This window comes from Mobula birostris, chromosome 9 (genome assembly GCF_030028105.1).
Source record: "Mobula birostris isolate sMobBir1 chromosome 9, sMobBir1.hap1, whole genome shotgun sequence".
In the NCBI taxonomy this organism is placed as follows: domain Eukaryota; kingdom Metazoa; phylum Chordata; class Chondrichthyes; order Myliobatiformes; family Myliobatidae; genus Mobula; species Mobula birostris.
In genome coordinates, this window is record NC_092378.1 from 3,666,532 (window position 1) to 3,689,211 (window position 22,680).

General features: G+C 45.5%; 1 protein-coding gene across 1 annotated transcript in view; it reads right to left on the reverse strand.

Annotated features, from left to right (window-relative positions):
• Window positions 1-21,258, reverse strand: part of tm7sf3 (transmembrane 7 superfamily member 3) — a 59,363-nt gene extending 38,105 nt beyond the window's left edge. The window contains exons 1-2 of the mRNA XM_072267380.1: window positions 21,060-21,258; window positions 3,847-3,998 (exon numbers count right to left, since the gene is read on the reverse strand). Of these exons, the coding sequence (XP_072123481.1) occupies window positions 3,847-3,998; window positions 21,060-21,141 (234 nt within the window). The 5' untranslated portion in view covers window positions 21,142-21,258. The remainder of the gene's footprint in view (window positions 1-3,846; window positions 3,999-21,059) is intronic.
• Between the last annotated feature and the right edge of the window lie 1,422 nt (window positions 21,259-22,680).

Genomic DNA, 22,680 nt, shown 5'->3' on the forward strand with positions numbered 1-22,680 from the left:
GGGTTAGTAAGTTGTGTATGTGTTACAGCAGCATTTGCAGGCTGCTCCTAGCATATCCTTGGATTGTAGTTGGTTGTTGATACAAATGGTTAATACATTAAAGAGACTTAGATAAGCACATGGTTGAAAGAAAAATGGAGGACGACGGAGGATGGAATGGTTAATGTTGTGTTAACTGTAGGTTAAAAGGTTTTCAACATTGTGGGCCGAAGGGCCTGTACTTTGCTGTAATGATCCATGTTTGCATTTCAGCAGGCTAGTGTTTGTCCACCTCTGCAATTACATACGTCACTTCTGCAGAACGGAGCACGTGTAGGAAGGTGGTTGTTCATGGAGAACCGTGTGCCGGACTCGGCAACTCCTCCTCGGAGCTGGGCAGAGCCTCACTGTTCCAAAGTGAGCGGCATTCGGCCCGGTAACTGCAGCGGGCAGCAGCAGTGCTGTAGTTCACGCTGCGACCTCAGCTCCGGGAAGGAAAGTGCCAGTTCAAACTTGCTGTGCGGAGTCTGCATGCTCTCCCTCTGACTACGCACGTGGCCTCTTCCCAGGTGTTCCCATTTCCTTCCACACCCTCACAGACATCCCACCCCTCCCAGAACTTCCAGGAGTCTCCCACATATTAATAGTGGCTCCCTGATGCCTGCAAATTATATACAATATTGTGGCGACCCGCTTTCTGGCACACACGAACCAGCGCGCGCAGGCAGAGGGCCGGCCCCAAAAAGGGCGCCAGGCCATCTTCACCAGCAGGGGGAAAGTCCCGTGCGCAGAAAGGGTCTGGGAATATGCATTCCCCACAGCAGTCCCGCCCAGGGAGGGCGGGAACGGGAAGGCTTTAAAACAGGCCGCGAAGTTTGAATAAATCTCTTTCATCGCAACTCTAACTCACTGACTCCATGTGGTTATTCTAGCGCTGTGTGTAGCACACCGCTACAATATCATAGAAATCAATTTTTTTTGAGAGCGAGCGAGAGAAAAGCAAGAGAGAGAGCGAGAGAGAGAGAGCGCGCACCACGGCAGAGTGTTCCAATAAAACATACATCACCCCAGACTACACTAAAGTGTACCCCTGCCTAATAGGGGTGAAAAATAATGACAGTGTTGCTCGCTGCACTGTTTGCAACAGTGAGTTTTCTATTGCCCACGGTGGGTTAAGACTGTAAAAGACATGTTGAGGTGAGTTTAACAGGTGTCATTCATTCATTAGCATAGCTAACGTTATTTAAACTAGCTGGCTGGCTGCTAAGGAGCTACTCTATTGCAGACATCCCACCTCTCCCGGATGTTCTGGGAGTCTCCCGCAAATTGATGGTGCTACCTCCCTGAAATGAGTTTTTGCAGGGTGGGATGTCTGCCCTCAAGATGAACTCTTGGTGGTTAATTGCTGCTGTCTGTGTAGGTGGCTGGAAGCAGATAGCATTAATAACAGCGTGGTAATATAGCAGTTAGCGTAACTCAGTTACAGGGCTAGTGCCCCAGGTTCAATTCCTGCTACTGTCTGCAAGAAGTCTGTACACTGTCCTCGTGACCGTGTGTGTTTCCCCTGGATGTCCCAGTTTCCTCCCACAGTCCAAAGTCCATGTGCCAAACTTGGCGTTGCCTCGGTAACATCTCCTCGGAACTGGCCAGAGCCTCACTCCCATGGTATCATGGGTAACTGGTCACATGGGTGTAATTGAGCAGTTCAGGCTCATTGGGTTGGAAGGGCCTGTTACCACACCATCTCGAAAATTGCAATAGAACAGTACAGTAACGGTCCAATGGGTCAGCAGCTTCATGTTCCTGGGCTCCAGCATCTCAGAGGATCTACTCTGGGCTCAACATACCCAGGCAATCAAGAGAACAAGCTGGCAGCTGTACTACATTAGGAGTGGGGACTTAGTACAGAGCATTCCGACCCGTTACTTCACTGCCTGTTTAGAAGGGGCCAACGCACAGGACTGGAAAAAGCTGCAGAAGGTTGTAGTCTCAGTCAGCTCCATCATGGGCACTAGCCTCCCAACCACCAAGGTGGCATCCACCATTAAGGACCGCCATCACCCAGGACCTGCCCTCTTCTTCTTGCTGCCATCCAGGACGAGGTACAGGAGCCCGAGGACATACTATCACTGTTTTAGTAACATCTCTCCCTCCTCCATCAAGTTGTTCTTGAACACCACTCATTATTTTTCTCTTTCTGCATTACTTAGTTGATACACATTTCTTGCTGTAGGTTACAATAATTTTCTGTCTCGCACCAAACCCTTCCAATTACACCAAATAATGGGGCAGACTTGATGGGCTGAACGGCCTAATTCTTATCCTAAGTCTCAGTCCTCTGTCTGCAGACCCCATATCCCTCCATTATCTGCATATTCATCTACCCAGGGGCCCCAAATGTCATCTGCTAAACCACAACCCTGGTAACACTCTCGACGCACCCACCGCTATGTAACACCGCCCCTGCATGGCACGTTCGGTCTTTCCTCCCTACCCAAAATGCACATCCTCTTGTACTTGACAGTCCTGCCCCGAGAAGGTCAGCTTGCCCACCACCTCCGAATCTCATCAACCTTTATTAGGTCTCCCTGCAGCCGCTGCTGTTCCCAGAGACAACAGAAGCTTGCCAAAGCTCTTACCACGGGCGGCACGGCAGCGTAGCGGTTAACTCAAATGTTTTATACTATCAGTGACCCAGGTTCACCAACCCAGGAGGTTGTACGTTCTCCCTGTGAGCGCGTGGATTTCCTCTGGGAGCCCCCGTACTGTACCGCAGTGCTAAGACGTACCGTTTTGTGGGTTAACTGGTCATTGTAAATTGCCCTGTGATCAGGCTAGGGTTAAATCGGGCCTGTTCTATGTGGCATCGCTAAATAAAGAATAGATTGAGAAGTTTGTGCTGGAACAGAACCGCTCAAACAGCCAGCTCAGACTTGATGGGCTGAATAGCCTCCCACACTGAAATATGAAATACAAGATACACCAGTGTAACAAATTAATGCACATTGGGTTGAGAAAGTATTCGTAAAACAACATAGTACAGACACTTTGGGCTAAGACCTTTTAACCTACTGTAAGATCCCACGCAAACCTCCATTTTTCTTTCATCCATGTGACTATTTAAGAGTCTCTTAAATGTCCCTAATGTATCGGTTTCTATCAGCACCTGTCAGCATGTTCCACCCACCAATATCCGTGTGAAGAACTTACCTCTGACATCCCCCTGTACTTTCTTCTAATTACCTTAAAAATATTCTCCCTTGTTTTAACCATTTCCACCCAAGGAAAAACTGATAGACCATTCAATCTATGCCTCTTACTATCTTCTACACCTCTGTCAAGTCACATTTCATCATCCGTGGAGGTTTCCAACTTCTTCAAGTGAGGCAGTAGAGTCGGGGGCAGATTTGCAAAGGGAAAACTCGATGTTTTAAATTAAGTGCAAAAAATACCCAGAGGACCATAACCACAAGATATAGGGGCAGAATTAGTCCATTTGACCCATCGAGTCTACTCTGACATTTCATCATGGCTGATCCATTTCCCTCTCAGCCCCAATCTCCTGCCTTCTCCCCGTATCCCTTCATGTCCTGACCAATCAAGAATCTATCAACCTCTGCCTTAAATATACCCAATGACTTGGCTTCCACAGCCGCCTGTGGCAACGAATTCCACACATTCTTCGGCTGAAGAAATTCCTCTGCATTTCCACTCTAAACACAGACATGTGTATGCCAGGAGCAAAGGTCCAATATTCACAGCAAAATGTGATTAAGGACAAGTAGGAGCCTGAGGAAGGCAAGTGATGAGATTAACACTGAACCGGAAATCCAAGCAGAACAAGTTGAATTCTTAGTGAAAACATACCTCCAGCGATAGAGTTGTATTAACGTACTGGGTGTGCACTTGGATGTTGATGAATGTTACATTGTTAGGAATGTTCCACAAAGAGGCTTCAAACGATGTGTTCCCTATTAAAGGTATTTCCTGAAATCTTCCAAGTTTAAATTCTGTTTGACCTGCAAAGAGAATTAAAGCAGATGGTTTCACTCAAGTTTCCTCTGGAAAGCGTTCACAACCTCAGGATGACACTCAAGGCGAGATAATGAGGAGAACTCCCATGATCCATCATAGATACAACCCTCTCAACCACTGAGGACATCAAGGGGTGGCCTCCATCACCAAGAACCCTCGTCATCATGGGATGTGCCCTCATCACTGCCAGAAGGAGAGGAGGTACAGGAGCCTGAAGATCCCCACTCAGGATCAGATTCCTCCTCTGCCATAACACTAGCTACCATGGTGAGTTACAGTCCAGGTGCTCAGCAGAACAACAATTTGACATGGACTAGATAGGCTGAAGAGCCTGCTTTGTGCTGTGGCAGCCTCTGTAACGACCTGTTTGTACACTGTTTTTGTGGCAGTAATACAGTGCAACACTAACATGACAAAATCACAACAATTTATCACATCTAGTAACATGTTGGCGATAATAAATCTGACTGAATTCCAAGTCCAGTTTTGTTGTGGGTATAGCCAATAAAAATCCCAGATTTCATTGCATGGACCATGGGATCAATAAAGTCATTTTGCCAAAAGCAACTTCAAATCCAAAAAAAAAATTGATCCAAAGGGCCTTTGTCACAATAACAAAATGTGCCGGTGTTCTGACAGAGGTAATATTAAACTCAAAATCCAAATCACCTCAGTTTTCGTACTCACACCTTAACTAGCAATCCTTACGAAATTTTGAAGATAGAATGAGTCTATGCAAAAACTGACCCACTGTACGGGCACCACGGTAACGTAGAGGTTGTTACAACCTGGGGTGTTTCAGCGTCCAATTCCAGTGCCGCCTGCAAGGGATTTGTATGTTCTCCCTCTGACTGCTTGGGTTTCCCTCCTGGGGCTCCAGTTTCCTCCCAAAGTCCAAAGATGCACTGGTTAGTTAATTGGTCATTGTAAACTGTCCTGTGATAAATTGCTGGAAAGTGCAGTTCCTTGGTTCAGAAGGGCCTGTTCTGTGCTGTATTGCTAAATAATTAAAAATACTAAAAACTTAGCACCACATTGGTGTTGGTTTGTTATTGTCACATATACTGAGATAGTGAAAAGCTTGTCTTGCAAACTGGTTCTACAGATTAAATCATTATACAGTGCATCGAGGTAGAACAATAATGCAAAATAAAAAATGTACCAACTGCTGAGAAAGTGCGATGAAGGTAAACTATAAAGTGCAAAATTACAATGAGGCAGATTGCGAGGCCAAGAGTACATCTCATCAGGCAAGAGGTCCGTTCGAGAGACCGATAACACGGCTAGAAGCTGTCCTTGATCCTGGTGGTTTGGCCTTTCAGGATTTTGTATCTTCTTCCTGATGGGAGAGGAGGGGAGAAGAGAGAGCACTCGGGTGGGAAGGGTCTTTGAATCTGCTGGCTGCTTTACTATGGCAGTGAGAAACATTAAATAAGGGCATCGCTGGCCAATCATCCTGCAATGCACTTTAAACTCCCCCCGTTACACAGAATGATCCCTGTAGGACACAGGAGACAAAAGCATACGAATGCCGACTGACATACTTTCACCTCAACATTAACAAATCTCTCAGTTTTAGATCTCAGCAATGCTTGGATTAGTATGATCATTTCATCAAATACATCTCTGTACAAACATGGCAGGAACTGCCAATGCTGGAAATCTGAAATAACAACTTTAGAAAGACCCAGTCACAAACAGGAGAAAAACCTGCAATGTTGGAAATCGAAGTAACAGACAAAACGCTGGGGAGCTCAGTAGCAATGCTGAATTCCCCCAGCACCTCCTGTGCACTATTTGGAAATATTTGGAAATACCCAGGTCCTTGTTTCCTGAAGGTTAGCATAATCCGGGAAAGATTGGTGGGGGAGGGAGAAGTGGCAATAAGATCCCACTACCTATTAAATGTTCCCAGTGACGTGCATCACAAATAGCCTCTGATAACTGTTCGGCTCCAGGCATTTGTGTGCGGCTTAGCTGCCAAGCCTAGTTGAAACATTTCTACTGACGGGAGAAGGGCCAAGGCCTTAAAACCAGTCACTCTGGGCAGATGGGGCTCGTCAGCTGTGGTTGGCAGCTCATCTGGAAAGAAAACTCTGATCTCAAACCTCTGCTGCCTCGTGACTATACTCACTCATGGGGAAGGCTTCGGGAGTAAACCCTGAGGGAAAATTCCAGAACGGGAGTCCCTAAGGTAGTTCTACATCGAGTTCAACGCTGACTGGCAACTCCTGCAGCCCTGCTGGTGCCAAAGTGTATTGGTCTCTGCTCTTCCTCTAGATTAACCAGTTGTGTGGAGTAGGGGGAGGCTGCTGCATGGGAAACAGCTTGCTCTCCATGTTGTACTGCCTTACGTACGGAACGCAGACAGCTGGAACGCAATATCCTTGGCAAGCCCAACCAACAGAGGGCCTTAAACTCAGGTGACAGAGCAATCCTGGAACAGTTAATGTTTCATGCCAGACCCTTTATCAGAACAAATTCTGTACCCAGAATGCTTCTCTCCACAGATGCTGCCTGACCTACTGAGCATTCAGCTGAACAAAGATTACAGCACAAGATCAGAGCCTTTGGCCTAACACACTTGAGGATGAGTTGGGGACAGTCCAAGTGCAGCCACACATTCTGGTGCCAACATAACATGCCCACCATGCTCAGCAGAACACAGCAAGCAACTTCAGTAAAACAAGTCCCCTTCTTCTCCCCGCTATCCACCCATATGGGCAGCCCTTCAACTGCAGGACAGGCTTCCAGCCATTGACACACACCCCCGCCCCCAAGACTAGCCGATTATAGGACCATGAAGTCCAGCCTAAACAGGATGCTCAATTAAACAAAACCGTCTCTACGTGCACATGTCCATATCCCTTCATTCTCTACACGAGGCCATTCAGCCCAAGTCTGCCCCAACATTTCATCATTTATTATCCCTCTCAACCTCACCCTGCTGCCTTCTCTGTATAATCTTTGATGCCTGACTAATCAAAAGTTCAAAGGTCAAATTAAATTTATCACCATGGACGACCCTGAGATTCATTTTTTTTGTGGACTTACTCAATAAATCCAAGAAACACAATAGAATCCGTGAGAGTCTGCACCCAACAGGATGGGCAACCAGTGTGCAAAAAAACAACGAACTGAAAATTCAAAAGAAAAATAACAATAAATAATCAATAAATATCAAGAACATGAGATGAAGAATCCTTGAAAGTGTGTCCATAGATTGTGGGAACAGATTAGTGATGGGGGTGAGTGAAGTTATCCCCACTGGTTCAAGGGCCTAATGGTTGAGGGGTATAACCGTTCCTGAACCTAGTAGAGTGAGCATGATGAATTCTGCAGATGCTGGAAATTCAAGCAACACACAAAGTTGCTGGTGAACGCAGCAGGCCAGGCAGCATCTCTAGGAAGAGGTACAGTCGAGAAAAACAGGTACAGTTGATGTTTCTGGCCGAGACCTGACGAAGTGTCTCGGCCTGAAACGTCGACCGTACCTCTTCCTATAGATGCTGCCTGGCCTGCTGCGTTCAGCAGCAACTTTGATGCGTGTTGCTAGTAGTGAGAGTCCTGCAGGTCCCTGTACCTGCTTCCTGATGCAGCAGCAAGAAGAGAGCATGGCCTGGATGTTGGGGGTTCTTGATGATGGATGCTGCTTTCTTGCAACAGTGCTCTGTATAGATGTGCTCAATGGTCGGGAGGGCTTTACCTGTGATGGACTGGGCTATGTCCACTACTTTTTGTAGGATTTTCCATTCAAGGGAATTGGCATTTCCATACCATGCCATGATGCCACCAGTCAATATACTCCCCACCACAGATCTATAGAAGTTTGTCTAAAGTTTGAGATTTCGTATCAAATCTTCACAACTCCTAAGTAGAGATGCTGCCATTCTTTCCTCATACATGCTGGGCCCAGGACAGATTCTTTGAAATGATAACACCAAGGAATTTAAAGTTGCTGATCATCTCCACCTCTGATCTCCCAATGAGGACTGGCTCATGGATTTCTGGTTTCCTCCTCCTGAAGTCAATAAATAACTCCTTGGTCTTGCTGACATTGAGTGAGAGGCTGTTGTTGTGGCACCACTCAGCCAAGTTTTCAATCTCCCTCCTGTATGCTGAGGCATCACCACCTTTGACAGTGATGTCAGCAAAGTGAAATAAGCACAGCCATCAACCTCTGCTTTAAATATACCCAACGACTTGGCCTCCAGTTATCGGTGAAGAGGAATTCTACAGGTTTACCACCTTCTGGTGAAAGAAATTCCTCCTCCTCACTGTTCTAGAGGGTCATACTTCTGTTCTGAATTTGTGCGCTCTGGTCCTAGGACACCCCCCCCCCCCACTATAGGAAAAAGTCCTTTCCATATCCACTCCATCTAGGCATTATAATGTTCAATAGGTTTTATTGAGATTGCTCTCCCCCCCCCCCATTCTCCTAAAGTTCAGTAAGTACAGGCCAAGAGCCATCAAATGTCACCAGAACAGTAACCCTTTCACTCCCTGAATAATTCTCATGAACCTCCTCTTGACTCTTTCCAATCCCAGCCCACTCTTTCTTAGAAAAGGGCCCAATACAGTTTGTAAACTTCCGTAAGATGGCAGCGCACGTGAACACAGCAGCCTCCCAGCGGCCTACAAAAGGTGCTTTTCTTTTGTAATTGTTTTTTTATATAAATGATCACAAGACAATTCTACTCCAAGACCATCGGGTGCTGCAGCCTACTCCGTCGGTGAGCTGCTGGTTGATTGGAGGAGCTGGACTGGTGTCAGCAGTGGGGCTGGCTGGGACGTAGGAGAGGCTGACCTGGCTGCAGACTAGGGTTGCCAACGTTCCCACTCCCAAATAAGGGACAAAAGTAACAGTCAAATACAGGACACTTGTGTTTACCCGGAGAAAGACTACAATGACCATGAAGCCTTGCGCGGGCACCTGTGTGCGCATGTGTGTACGTGCCGATCTTTTTTCTACAAATCGGTTTTGGCTAAATCTTCCCGATTCTGTTAAGTGAAACTACACTGTACATACATTATTTCTACTTTATATAGGCTGTGTATTTATCATATCGTTCCTGCTTTTACTATATGTTAGTGTTATTTTAGGTTTTGTGTGTTATTTGGTATGATTTGGTAGGTTATTTTTTTGGGTCTGGGAACACTCAAAAATTTTCCCCATATAAATTAATGGTAATTGCTTCTTCGCTTCACGCCATTTCGGCTTATGAACAGTTTCATAGCAACGCTCTACCTTAGCGGGGGAAATACGGGACAACGCTGGTCCCGTATGGGACAAACCAATTTAGCCCAACATACGGGATGTCCCGGCTAATACGGGACAGTTGGCAACCCTACTGCAGACCGTGTTGCTGCCAGCTACTCAGATGCTTTGAAGTTGGTGCAGTATAACCATGGGAGATTGCCTCTGACATTTCACTTGCAACTGTAAGATGCTGTTGGACAGTGATAACGCAGGTTGCCGCAGGCCTGTTACCCTTGTACGGTGGTGGGACAGACAACATGGGAGCTGTGTAGCCTTGGTTGTAACAAAGACTAGGCCCCCAAGCCTCAGGCTTGGCTGCAGTTGCAGACCAGGTGAGGAGACTCGGAAACGTTACAACATGGCGTCTGTGCTGAGCTGGGACATGGTCTCTCCCATTGGAGCTGCCCTCGTGTTGCAGCCACGGAATGACGGGCTGGATTGAATGAATCTGCACACTGCCAGGAGACTGTACTACTGATCGCAGGACATTGTTGCTCAGGATCTTGGATTATACGTTTCCTTTCTCTCAAGAGAAGGTGCTTTTTTGCGCCTGTTTTGAATTATGTTACTTGCTATTTTGAATGTTTTGCACCCTAGCCTGAGAAGAAAGCTGTCTCGTTCAGCTGTATCGATGTATGGTTTGAATGATAATTAAACTTGATTTGATTTGAAAACTACTCACAATGCTCCAAGTTAGGTCTCACCAGTGCCTTATTAAGCCTCAACATATCATTCTTGCTCTAATATTCTAGTTCTCCGAATGCTAACATTGCAGTTGCCTTCCTTACCACCAACTCACCTGCTTCATCAACACTACCTGCCCCTCCACCTATCTTTGTATCATCTGCAAATCTGGCCACAAAACCATCAATTCTGCCATCCAAATCACTGACAAATAACATTTAAAAAGTCCCAACACAGCCCCTGCACTCAACACCACTAGTCACTGACAGCCAACCAGGAAATTCCCTCCCCTACTAGTCAGCCAATGCTCTATCCATGCTAGTGTCTTTCCTGTAATACCATGGGCTCTCATCTTGTAAAGCAGCCTCATGTGCAGCATCTTGACAAAAACCTTCTGAAAATCTAAGTACACAGCATCCATCGATTCTCCTTTGTCTATCCAGCTTGTTACTTCCTCAAAGAATTCCAACAGATTTTCCCTTAAGGAAACCATGCTGATTTTGGTCTACTTCATTATATGCCTTCAAGTACCTGAGACCTCATCCTTAATAGAGGTGTACAAGATGATGAGAGGCATTGATCGTGTGGATAGTCGGAGGCTTTTTCCCCCAAGGCTGAAATGGCTAGCATGAAAGGCCACGGTTTTAAGGTGCTTGGAAGCAGGTACAGAGGAGATTTCAGGGGTAATTTAAAAGAAAATGCAGGGTGGTGAGTGCATGGAATGGGCTGCCAGTGACGGTGGTGGAGTCGGATACGATAGGGTCTTTTTTTAAAAAGAGACTCCATGGAGCTCTGAAAAACAACCCTAGGTAATTTCTAATCTAAGGACATGCTTGGCACAGTTTTATGCGCTGAAGGGCCTGTATTGTGCTGTAGGTTTTCTATGTTTAATAATAGACTCCAGTATCTCCCTAGTTAGGTTAATTGGCCTATAACTTCCTTTTTCTTTTGCCTCCCACCATTCTTGAAGAGCGGAGTGACATTTGCAATCTTCTACCAAAGTGGTTCTAGAATATAGTAATCATTGAAAGATCATAACTAATGCCTTCAATTTCTTCAGCTACCTCTTTCAGAACCCTGGGTCCATCTGGTTCAGATGACATCTACCTTCAGAGCTTCCAGCTTCCTAAGCACCTTCTCCTTAGTAATAACAACTGCACTCACTTCTGCCCCCTGATATACTTGAATTTTTGACATACTGCTTGTCTCTCACAGTGAAGACTAACAAACTATTTAAGTGTGTCCACCATTTCTTTGCTCCCTCATTATTACATTTCCCGAGTCATTTCCCAGTAGTCCGATATCCACTCTCGCATACTCTCTACATACACACATTTGTGTGGATTTAAAATCTGGTTAATTTTCAATCAGCAGAACTTAATGAACATTCCCCCCCACCCCCCATTGACAGAAGTGGGTGGTTTATGGAATCTAATGTCTTTCTTTTAATAAGCTCATCTGAGAAAGTGTTCAATAAATAGTTTAAAAAGTGTCAATTCAAATTTGTTAGGTGGAAGCTTTGAGCTGTCATATTAACTACTTTTTGGCAAGAACCGGAACCACTCCTAGTCATGTTATTACTGGTCCAATCTTAATTTTAGTCAAAACAATCCCTTTATATAATCAGGTAACACCTAGCACCAAGGTTAACGGCGCACAGTTCAAGAACAAAACCAAGATTTGTCAGAACTCAAGAAATCCTAACATCTCTGCTATATTTTAAAATAAAAGTTGAGGTCTTAGATTAATTTTTGATGCACCCACGATGAATCAGTTTGAGTCAATCTTCAAACAGAAAAGCAACAGGAAGAGTGGTTTCAAAGCCACGGAGATCAAACTAGCCTAGCCCTCAGAGAAAAGGTCAACATGGAAAACATAAACTTGTGACAGATTTCATATAATTGGATTTCACTGCATCTTAAAACAGCCTAAGAAATTAATTTAGGAAACAATGCCCTTGATTTAGGATTACGCAAACCAAACTTCTAGCTAAAATGTCACAAGTCTATGCTTGATCATATGCCTTTAGAAGCCTGAACAAGAGAACATTATCTCTAGGTCACATTGCATTTATGGGTGAATTTGCAACTGTCAGATTGGTGTGAAGTAGTTTCATATTTGCATATAGTGCTAACTGGGAATTGGTTTCACACTAAAGCACGCAGTTACATAAATTCAGGTCATGGCTGGGTGTTCATTAGTACCAAGAGTTTAGTTGAGCAAGTTCTGAACACAATCATGTTCTAGAAGGTCCAGTAAAAATTCTAAATTCAAAGTTCAATGTAAATATGTTATCACATGAATGTCACATGAATCACCAAGATTCATGTTCTTGGAGGCATACTCAATAAATCCACAATAGAATAATAATAACAGAATTAATGAAAGCATTCAACCAGTGGGCAAAAGACAAAAATAAGAGTGATAATAAGTCATATATATCAAAAACATGAGATAAAGAGCCCTTAAAAGTGAGTCTATGGGTTGTGGGAACAGTTCAGTGATGGGACAAATGAAGTTGAGTGAAATTATCCCCACTGGTTCAAGAGTTCAATGGTCCAGGGGCAATACCTGTTCCTGAACCTGGTGGGGTGAAACTTGGGGATCCTGTACCTTCTTCCTGATGGCAGCAGCGAGAAGAGAGCACGCCCTGGGTGGTGGGGGTCCCCAGTGATGGATGCTGCTTTCCAGTGACAATGCTTCGGCGTAGATGTACTCAGAGGTGGGGAGGGCTTGAGCCATGAACGACTGGAGCGTATCCACAACATTTTGTGGGATTTTCCATTCAAGGGCTTTGGTGTTTCTATACCAGGCTGCGATGCAACCAGTCAATATACTGTCCACCACATATCTACAGAATGTTGTCAAAGTTCACAATCTCCTAAGGAAGTAGAGGCGCGGCTGTACTTTCTTCATAATGGCACTTGCATGCTGGGCCCAGGACAGATCCTCTGAAATGACAACACCGGGGAATTTAAAGTTGCTGACTCTCTCCACATCTGATCGGCTCTTGGTTTCCTCCACCTGAAGTCAATAATCAGCTTCTTGGAGTTGCTGACATTGAGTAAGAGGATGGTGCTGTTGTGGCATAGCAGAGTACAAATAGCAGAATAATGGGAAACCTTTATGAAACTGGGTGGCACTGTAGTGTAGTGGTTAGCTTAATGCTAAGCATCAGCGGCAAGCTGTTCGACGCAGACTGTAAAGAGGTTGTACATTCTGTGCAGGTTTCCGCTGGGTGCTCTGGTTTCCTCCCACATTCCAAAGATGTAAAAGTGGGTAGGTTTTTGGTAACACGGCTGTAATTGGGCAGCATAGTCACATTGGGTGGAGGGAGGGCCTGCTTCCGTACTGTATCTCTAAATAAAACAATGCAATACAAAACCTATCCAAATATGATCAGAGGTCTGTGGGAAGGCTGCCGTGCCACTCAAACCTGCAATTATCTGTAAATTTACTAATCAGACCATCTACTCCCAATTCCAAAGATATACGGGTTAATGTTAGCAAGTTATGGGCATGCTATGCTGGCCTCAGAAGCGTGCCATTGACACAAATGACACATTTCAATGGATGTTTCGATGTACATGTGACAAGTAAAGCTAATCTTTATAAAAACTAATCCTAGTGTTCTTGGTTAACCACACGCCTCCTTTAAGGAAACTAGCACAGAGGCAGAACTCGCAATGGAGAGAGAGTGTATAACTTGTCAAGTTTATGCTTTCGCTGTGAATGTTGTGTCTTTGACACTCCGAGCACGAGATGCTGCTGCGAGTGAGTTCATTGCACCTGTGCAGTGATGTGCTCGTGCGGGCACCACAGCAGCAAAATGCTATTACAGCTCAGCTGGAGCCAGCGTTCATCTCCAACATTACCTGAAAGGAGTTTCTGCAATGTGCGGATTTCCACAGTTTAAAGACATACCTGTTAGCAGGTTAATTGGTCATTGTAAGTTGTCCTGTAATTAGTCTAGGGTTAAGCAGGTGGGTTGCTGGTCTGTGCGGCTCGTCGAGCTGGAAGGGTCTATTCCATGCTGTGCCTCTAAATAAAAGGACAACAAACTTGACCTTGAATCTTTGCAAACATGGGATAGGAGTAATCTTGGATTGTCTAACTAGTCTAAAAGCAACCAAGAGCTGTCAACAGAAGCAACACACACAAAATACTGGAGGAACTCAGCAGGCCAGGCAGCATCTATGGAAACGAGTACAGTCAACATTTCAGGCTGAGACCCTTCCTTCTCAGTCCTGATGAAGGGCCCCAGCCTGAATCATCGCCTGTTTACTCTTTCCCATAGATGCTTCCTGGCCTGCTGAGTTCCTTCAGCATTTTGTGTGTGATGCTGGATTTCCAGCATCTGCAGATTTTCCCGTTTTTGCCAAGTCAATAGGAAGTCCTATAGAAAGGCCAATTTGGCTGTGATACAAGGGATTGTAGAATGGAATGCCTCCTCCTGATTGTTGAACTTGCATGTTGAGCCTGAATTCCTAATGTTCACAATCTCCATTTGTATCCCAGATTTCACCAGCTTCTTCTTCCATTCATATTTTGGCCCAAACCAGTTCCTGCAGGAAAACATTCCACATTGGTCCCACTGAATTGATTTAACAATCAAATTTATTTATCACATGTACACTGAAACATAGTGAAATACATTGGGTCTAGGTTTAACATGTCGATGCAGTTACAAAAAAAAGCACGATAGTAGGTACATTTCATTAGGAGTTCGAGGAGATTTGGTGTGTCACCAAAGACATTCGTAACTTTCTACAGCTGTACCGTGGAGAGCATTCTGACCAGTTGCATCACCATACGGTATGGGGGGGGGGGGGTACCACTACACAGCATCAAAATAAGCTGCAGAAAGTTGTGAACTTCGTTAGCTCCATCACGGGCACTAGCCTCCCCAGCACCGAGGACATCATCAAGGAGAGATGCCTCAAAAAGGGGCATCCATCAAGGATCCTCATCGGCCAGAGGTCCTCTCCCATTGCTACCATCAGGAAGAGGTAGAAAAGCCTGAAGGCACACACTCAGTGATTCAGAAACAGCTTCCAGATATATTATAATTCAGTTTTCATCATGTGTTTCAATGTGCTGCTGCACATAACAAATTTCATGACACATGCCTGTGATAGTCAACCCAATTCTGATTCTGCAGTAACAGCCAGCATCCAGAGGCATGCTGGGGCCAGCCGGCAAGTGTTACCACACATTCCAGTACTAACATATCATGCCGCCAATGCTCGGCAGAACACAAGGAAAAAACAACAGCAAAAACAAACCCTGATTTTCCCTCCCATCCACATTTTCCCCAAACCTCTAACCCCATGCAATACATTTTCATTAATATTTATTTTACACTTGCCCAAAGAGTCATAGAGCACTATAGTAACAGGCCCTTCATCCCATCTAGCTCATGTTGAACTGTTATTCTGCATATCATCATCAACACACAACTGGACCATATCCCTCCATACGCCTCCCATCCATGTACCCATCTAAACGTCTTTTAAATGTTGAAATCGAGCTCGCATGCACCACCTGTGCCAGCAGCTCGTTCCACTCTCACAGACCCTCTGAGTGAAGAAGTTTCCTGTCATGTCCCCCTTAAACTTTTCACCTTTCACCCTTATCCCAAGACCTCTAGTTGTAGTCCCACCCAACCTCAGCAGAAAAAAAAACTGCTTGCCTTTACCCTATCTATACCCCTCATTATTTTGAATACTTCTATCAAATATCTCTTCAATCTTCTATGTTCCAAGGAATAAAGCCCTAATCTATTCAATCTTTCCTTATAAATCAGATCCTCCAGACCTGGCAACATCCTTGTAAATTTTCTCTGTACTCTTTCAACCTTATTTACATCTTTCCTGTAGGTAGGTGACCTAAACTGCACACAATACTCCAAATGAGGCCTCACCAATGTCTTTACAACTTCATAACATCCAAATAAAAAATAAGATCAGTTTTATCTTTAAAGATCAGCTTTGTGTGTCACATGTACATTGAAGCATAGTCTGTTCTCTGGCTCTTCAACCATCTCCTCACTCAGACTTGCCCATCAGGTTCCTTCTGCAGCCTTTCACCTTTTCCACCTATCACCTCCCAGCTTCTTACATCATCCTCCTCTCCCCACACCCCTGTATTCACCTGTCACCTCCCAGCTTCTTACATCATCGTCCTCTCCCCACACCCCTGTATTCATCTGTCACCTCTCAGCTTCTTACGTCATCCTCCTCTCCCCACACCCCTGTATTCACCTATCACCTCCCAGCTTCTTACATTATCCTCCTCTCCCCACACCCCTGTATTCACCTATCACTTTCAAGATCCTTCCCTTCCAGTCCTGATGAAGGATCTTGGCCCAAAATGTCCTCTCCATAGATGCTGCCTGACCTGCGGAGTTCCTCCAGCATTGTGTGTGCGTTGCATTGATGCACTGTTTGCATCAATGACTAACAGTGCGAGGACATGCTGGGCAGCCCACAAGTATCACCATGCTTCTGGCACCAACATAGCATGCCCACAACTTACTAACTCTAACCCACGTCTTTGGAATGTGGGAGGAAGCAGCAGCACCCGCAGGAAACCAGCACAGTTATAGGGAGAAAGGACAAACTCCTTACAGACAACAGCAGGAATTGAACCCGATTACTGGCAGCGTAAAGCGTTACGCTAACGGCTGCTCTACCTTGCCGTCCACATTCTTTGTCTCAGTAATAATCTGCAGCCTCCTGGGGTGCAGAATTCAAACTATCCATTACCCTTTGGATAAGGAAATCTCATCTCACTCCTCAATGGCCAACTCTTCATTCTGAGAAGGTGTTTCCTAGCTCCAGACACTCTAGTCAGAGAAGACAACTCTGCATCTACCCTCAGCTCCAAGTATGGTAGTGCAGATGATCCTGTTGTTCCACTCAGAGGCCAATGTGAGAGCATCCTCCAAGAGGGTGAACCTACGAAAAGCACCTGGCTGAATACTGAAGACTTGTGCTATTAACTGGCAGAAGTCCTTACTGACATCCTTCATCTCTAGCTTTGGCATTCTGAGGTACCACCTGCTTCAAGGGCACCACAGTAGCGTTATAGTTGGTGTGATGCTATTAAAGCACGAGGCAGAGTTCAATTCTCTGTATGTTCTTCCTGTGAACCCATGGGTTTCCTCCGGGTGCTCTGGTTTCCTCCCACAGACCAAAGACATACAGGTTAGCAGGTTAGTTGGTCATTGTAAATTGTCCTGTGACTAGACTAGTGTTAAGTCACTGAGCTGCATGAGCCAAAAGGCTGGATTTTAAATAAATAAGCAATAAATTTTAAAAAAGGCTTCAATTATGCTGGTGCCAAAGAAGAACGTGGTAACCTGCCTTAATGACTACCATCCAGTAGTATATACAGACACTGTGATAGATCGCTTTGAGAGGCTCATCATGAAATACATCAGCTCCTGCCCAAGGAGTGACTGGGGTCTGCTCTAAATTTGCCTACAAGCACAACAAGGTCAGCGGCAGATGCCATTTCATTCAATTGCAGGACCCTGCAGAGAGTGGTGCGGACAGCCCAGCACATCTGTAGATGTGAACTTCCCACTACTCAGGACATTTACAGAGACAGGTGTGTAAAGGGGGCCTGAAGGATCATTGGGGACCCAAGTCACCCCAGCCACAATCTGTTCCAGCTGCTACCATCCGGGAAACAGTACCGCAGCATAAAAGCCAGGACCAACAGCCTCCGGGACAGCTTCCTCCACCGGGCCATCAGACTGATGAACTCACGCTGACACAACTGTATTTAGATGCTATATTGACTGTCCTGTTGTACATACTATTTATTACAAATTACTATAAATTGCACATTTGGAGATGTAACAAAGATTTTTACTCATGTGAAGGATGCAAGTAACAAATTCAATACTATTTGTGTTGTTTTGTACATTTTATTGATGGTCAATCACTGCTATTTATAGATTTTCATAAATTCTATTGCATTTCTTTTTTTCTGTAAATATCTGCAAGAAAATGGATCTCAAGATCGTACATGGTACAATACAGGTACTTTGATAATAAATTTGACTTTGAACTTTGAAACAGGCCCTTTAGTCCATTAATACCCAAGATGGCACTGGTGAGACATGGCGACATTTTGTAGGCAGATAACAAAACCTCCAACTACTCTACTAAATATAATTATTCTGGACTACAATCACTGCAATCCAGAGCCTGTAATTTCCCTCTAGGGGTTGCTTTTGAACTGTCTGAACGACTGGGCATTTTTGCAGCATTCATCATGAATGCAGGTACGGGTGTGGTGGCCAGTGATGGAACTTTTTTTGGGTCAGATCAAAGGAATGGGACCCATCCCCCAGAGCAAAGGACAAACTGATGTTTAGCCGATTTAATTTGGTCCGGCACTTTAAAAGTTGAAGGTGCCAAGGGCGAAGGATGTTCAGCTCATTACTCTGAGGATTTACTTGTTCCAGTGCTGGACTGGCTGTGACTGTGGACTCTCTATTGGGGACTCTGCATTTCATGCTCTGAGTGTTGTTTGTTTATTCAATTTGATTATTTCCCCCCACACATTGGATATTTGATAATATTTGGCGTGTGGGGATTTTTTTGTGGATTCCATTGTGTTTCTGTTTTGTTACTGTCTGTATGATGAATTTCAAGGTTGTGTATGGTATACACACATTGAACTCTGTACCAACCTTCTTTATTACCACCAAAATTACCCTGCCACACTCCTGTGAACTCTCTCCAGATTCCCCCATCACCTACACAGCAGATCAGGGGGTAGGTGAGATCAGACAGTTAACCCACTCATGCACAAACCCAGGGAAGGTTAGATCAGACAGTTAACCCACTCACCTACAGACTGGGGGTAGGTTAGAGTGGACAGTTAACCCACTCACCTACAGACCGGGAGTAGTTTAGAGCAGACAGTTAACCCACTCACCTACACCAGGGTAGCTCAGATCAGACAGTTAACCCACTCATGCACAGACCCAGGGGAGGTTAGATCAGACAGTTAACCCACTCGCCTACAGACTGGGGTTAGGTTAGAGCGGACAGTTAACCCACTCATGCACAAATCCAGGGTAGGTTAGAGTGGACAGTTAACCCACTCACCTACACCAGGGTAGCTCAGATCAGACAGTTAACCCACTCATGCACAGACCCAGGGGAGGTTAGATTGAACAGTTAACCCACTCACCTACAGACCAGGGGTAGGTTAGAGCGGACAGTTAACCCACTCACCTACAGACTGGGCGTAGTTTAGAGTGGACAGTTAACCCACTCATCTACAGACTGGGGTGGGGTGGGGAGGTAGGTTGGACAGTTAACCCACCTACCTACAGAGCAGGGGTAGGTTAGAGCAGTTAGCCCACTCACCTATGGTGGGGGGGGGGCAGGGTGTGTGTGTGTGTGTGTGTGTGTGTGTGTGTGTCCCTCGCAGTTAACCCATCCACCCTCTGCTGGTCTGAGCAGCTCAGTGGACACTAGGTAGCACAGTTGTCAATGTCATTCTCCTACAGCTCAGGACACCAGAGTTTGAAGGGTCAGAGCTGTCTCTATTTCCTGAGGAGACTGAGGTCCTTTAACATCTGCCGGACGATGCTGAGGATGTTCTACGAGTCTGTGGTGGCCAGTGCGATCATGTTTGCTGTTGTGTGCTGGGGCAGCAGGCTGAGGGTAGCAGACACCAACAGAATTAACAAACTCATTCGTAAGGCCAGCGATGTTGTGGGCATGGAACTGGACTCTCTGACGGTGGTGTCTGAAAAGAGGATGCTGTCCAAGTTGCATGCCATCTTGGACAATGTCTCCCATCCACTACATAATGTACTGGGTGGGCACAGGAGTACATTCAGCCAGAGACTCATTCCTCCGAGATGCAGCACTGAGTGTCATAGGAAGTCATTCCTGCCTGTGGCCATCAAACTTTACAACTCCTCCCTTGGAGGGTCAGACACCCTGAGCCAATAGGCTGGTCCTGGACTTATTTCCTGGCATAAATTACATATTACTATTTAACTATTTATGGTTCTATTACTATTTATTATTTATGGTGCAACTGTAATGAAAACCAATTTCCCCCCGGATCAATAAAGTATGACTATGAAATTCAAGTCCAGTGTACTTCGGAAGCAGGTGTGTATGTTCCTCCTCATACAGGCATGGGTTTTCTCTGGGTGCTCCGGTTTCCTCCCACAGTCTATAGTAGTACTGGTGGGTAGGTGGATTGGTCATTGCACATTGCACTGTGACTGAGCTAGGATGAGATCTGTGGGTTGCTGGGCAGCACGGCCGAAGGGTAGGGAGGGTCTGTTCCGCAATGTATCTCCAAGACTCAACTCGTCACCCACCGACCCTCAGCTGATCTGAGCATCCAAAACCCACAGGCATTAGAAATAAACGTTTTCCAGAGATGCTGCATCATCTGCCCCAGGTTCCAGGAGACGTAGGAGTGGAATTAGGCCATTCAGCCCATCGAGTCTTCTCCGCCATTCCAGCACGGCCGATTTATTACCCCCTCAATCCCATTCTCTTGCCTTCTCCCCGTAACCTAGGGATTAATGCGGTATCGGTTGCTTCAAGCGTTTGCTGTTTTGATTTTCCGAGGATAATATAACAGCAAAAAAATCTCAGTCAAGACATTACCCATGCGATATTTGAACAGATATCTTTACAACGATACATATCGTTGAGTAAATCCAATACTGGATACAGTATTCATCGCCGCGCCTCCGTGTGCGCGCATGCTCGGAGCCGCTGGCTGCAGAGTATGTTTGTTATAAAGTTTAACAAGATACTCAGGAGTCAGTCGAACACGGAATGGCAAAAACGGGGGATGATTGTGAGGAGAATTCCTTCACCGTCGGAATTTTGCCATCAGAGAGAGCGAGAACCACCCCCCGTCACTTACAGATCCTTTCACTAAGTTCCAGAATTGGTGAGGGAGCTCTGCAAATTATCCGTGATTTCATTAACGAGCGCGGGTGGGGGGCTGTTGGCGTGGGGAGGAGTTTATGAGGATCCCGTTATGTATCACGGCGGATAGAGGAGACTTCATCGCAAGGATGGGGAGAAAATGGACTCACCTGATACGGGCTGGCACAGGACGAGCTCTAGGCACAGAAGACCGGCCCAGCCCACGCTTCTTAACCCGAGGAAGGGCGACATGTCACTGGGCTAGCCGACTTCTACTTCACCCCACTCCACTCTGCCGCACGCCCAACTGCGGGAGGAAAGCACGGGATGAGAGCACAGATTCAACCTCGGTTTCCTTACATCGAAACGAGCCCGCCTCCTGTGAGACGTGACCTAATTAACCTCATCGCGGCTGAGTTTGATAAGCGAATTCCTTTATTGGCCTTTTGAGTGAGACGTCCCGGTAATTATCGTCCTTTACCGCGTAAGGCTGGTTTGATTCGCGAACAGACCACGACAGATACACAAGAGATTCTGCAGATGCAGGAGATCGTGAGCAACGCACACAAAATGCTGGAGGAATTCAGCAGGTCGGGCAGCATCTATGGAGGGGAATGAACAGACGACGTTTCGGGCCGAAGCCTTTCATCAGGACTGGAACGCGAGGGGGTTGGGGAATAACCGTGCCAGTCCAGATGAAAGCTCTCAGCCCGACATCGCCGAGACATTTTCAGATCACAAACGAGAAAATCTGCAGATACTGGAAATCCAAGCAACCCACGCAAAATGCTGGAGACATTTTCAATGTTTTGTTCACCAATTATGAAACCTTATATAGTGTTAAATTCCCAGTCGGAGTGGAGGAGCATTTGTTAGTTAAATAGAAATCAAAACGCAACCTGTTGTTGTCGCAAAACTAACATTAAGACGGACACAGGTAAATTAGTTTATTATTGTTATCTGTACCGAGGTACGGTGAACGACTTGGATCTGCACGCCGTCAGTACGTATCTCTGTATAAGGTAAAACTTGGAGCGGCTTGGTTCAATTCTCTATAAGGAGTTTGGACGTTCTCCCCGTGACCTCCCACACTCCAGAGAGGTACCAGTTAGAGAGCTAATGGGTGTAATTGTGTGACGCGGGTTCCCTGGGTCAGAGGGCCTGCACCATGCTGTATCTCTAAATGAAAGATAGAATGCAGTACAGACAGACAATAGGGGCAAGGGTCAACTTTATCACATGAATTGGGAATTTGGTATGTTGACATGACATGCAACAAAAAAAAATTCAACCATTACAAAGAACAAAATTATATAAAAATGAAGTTAGAAACATGGATATGGAATAAAATGTGCATAAATACATTAATACCAGCATGTATTTACATGTAAATTGCATTATACAATCTATAGTGAAACTACTGTCTTGACTATACCTCTTCCCACCCTGTCTCCTGTAGCAATGCTGTTCCAGTTCTTTTGTATCCACCACATCTGTTCCCAGGATAAAGCTTTCCCTTCCAGGACATCAAAAATGTCCTTGTTCTTCAAGGAACAACATTCCCTTCCTTCACCATTGATGCTGACCTCACCTGCATCTCCTCCATTTCTGGGACGTCGGCACTCACCCCATCTTCCTGCTGTCTTAACAATGATAGTGTTCCTCTTGTCCTTGCCCACCACCCCATGAGCCTCTGCATCCAACACACCATTCTCCACAACTTCTTCAGTTTTCAATGGGATTGGGAATCAGAATTAAAATATTCGGCACCACCAGCACATCTTTAGCTCC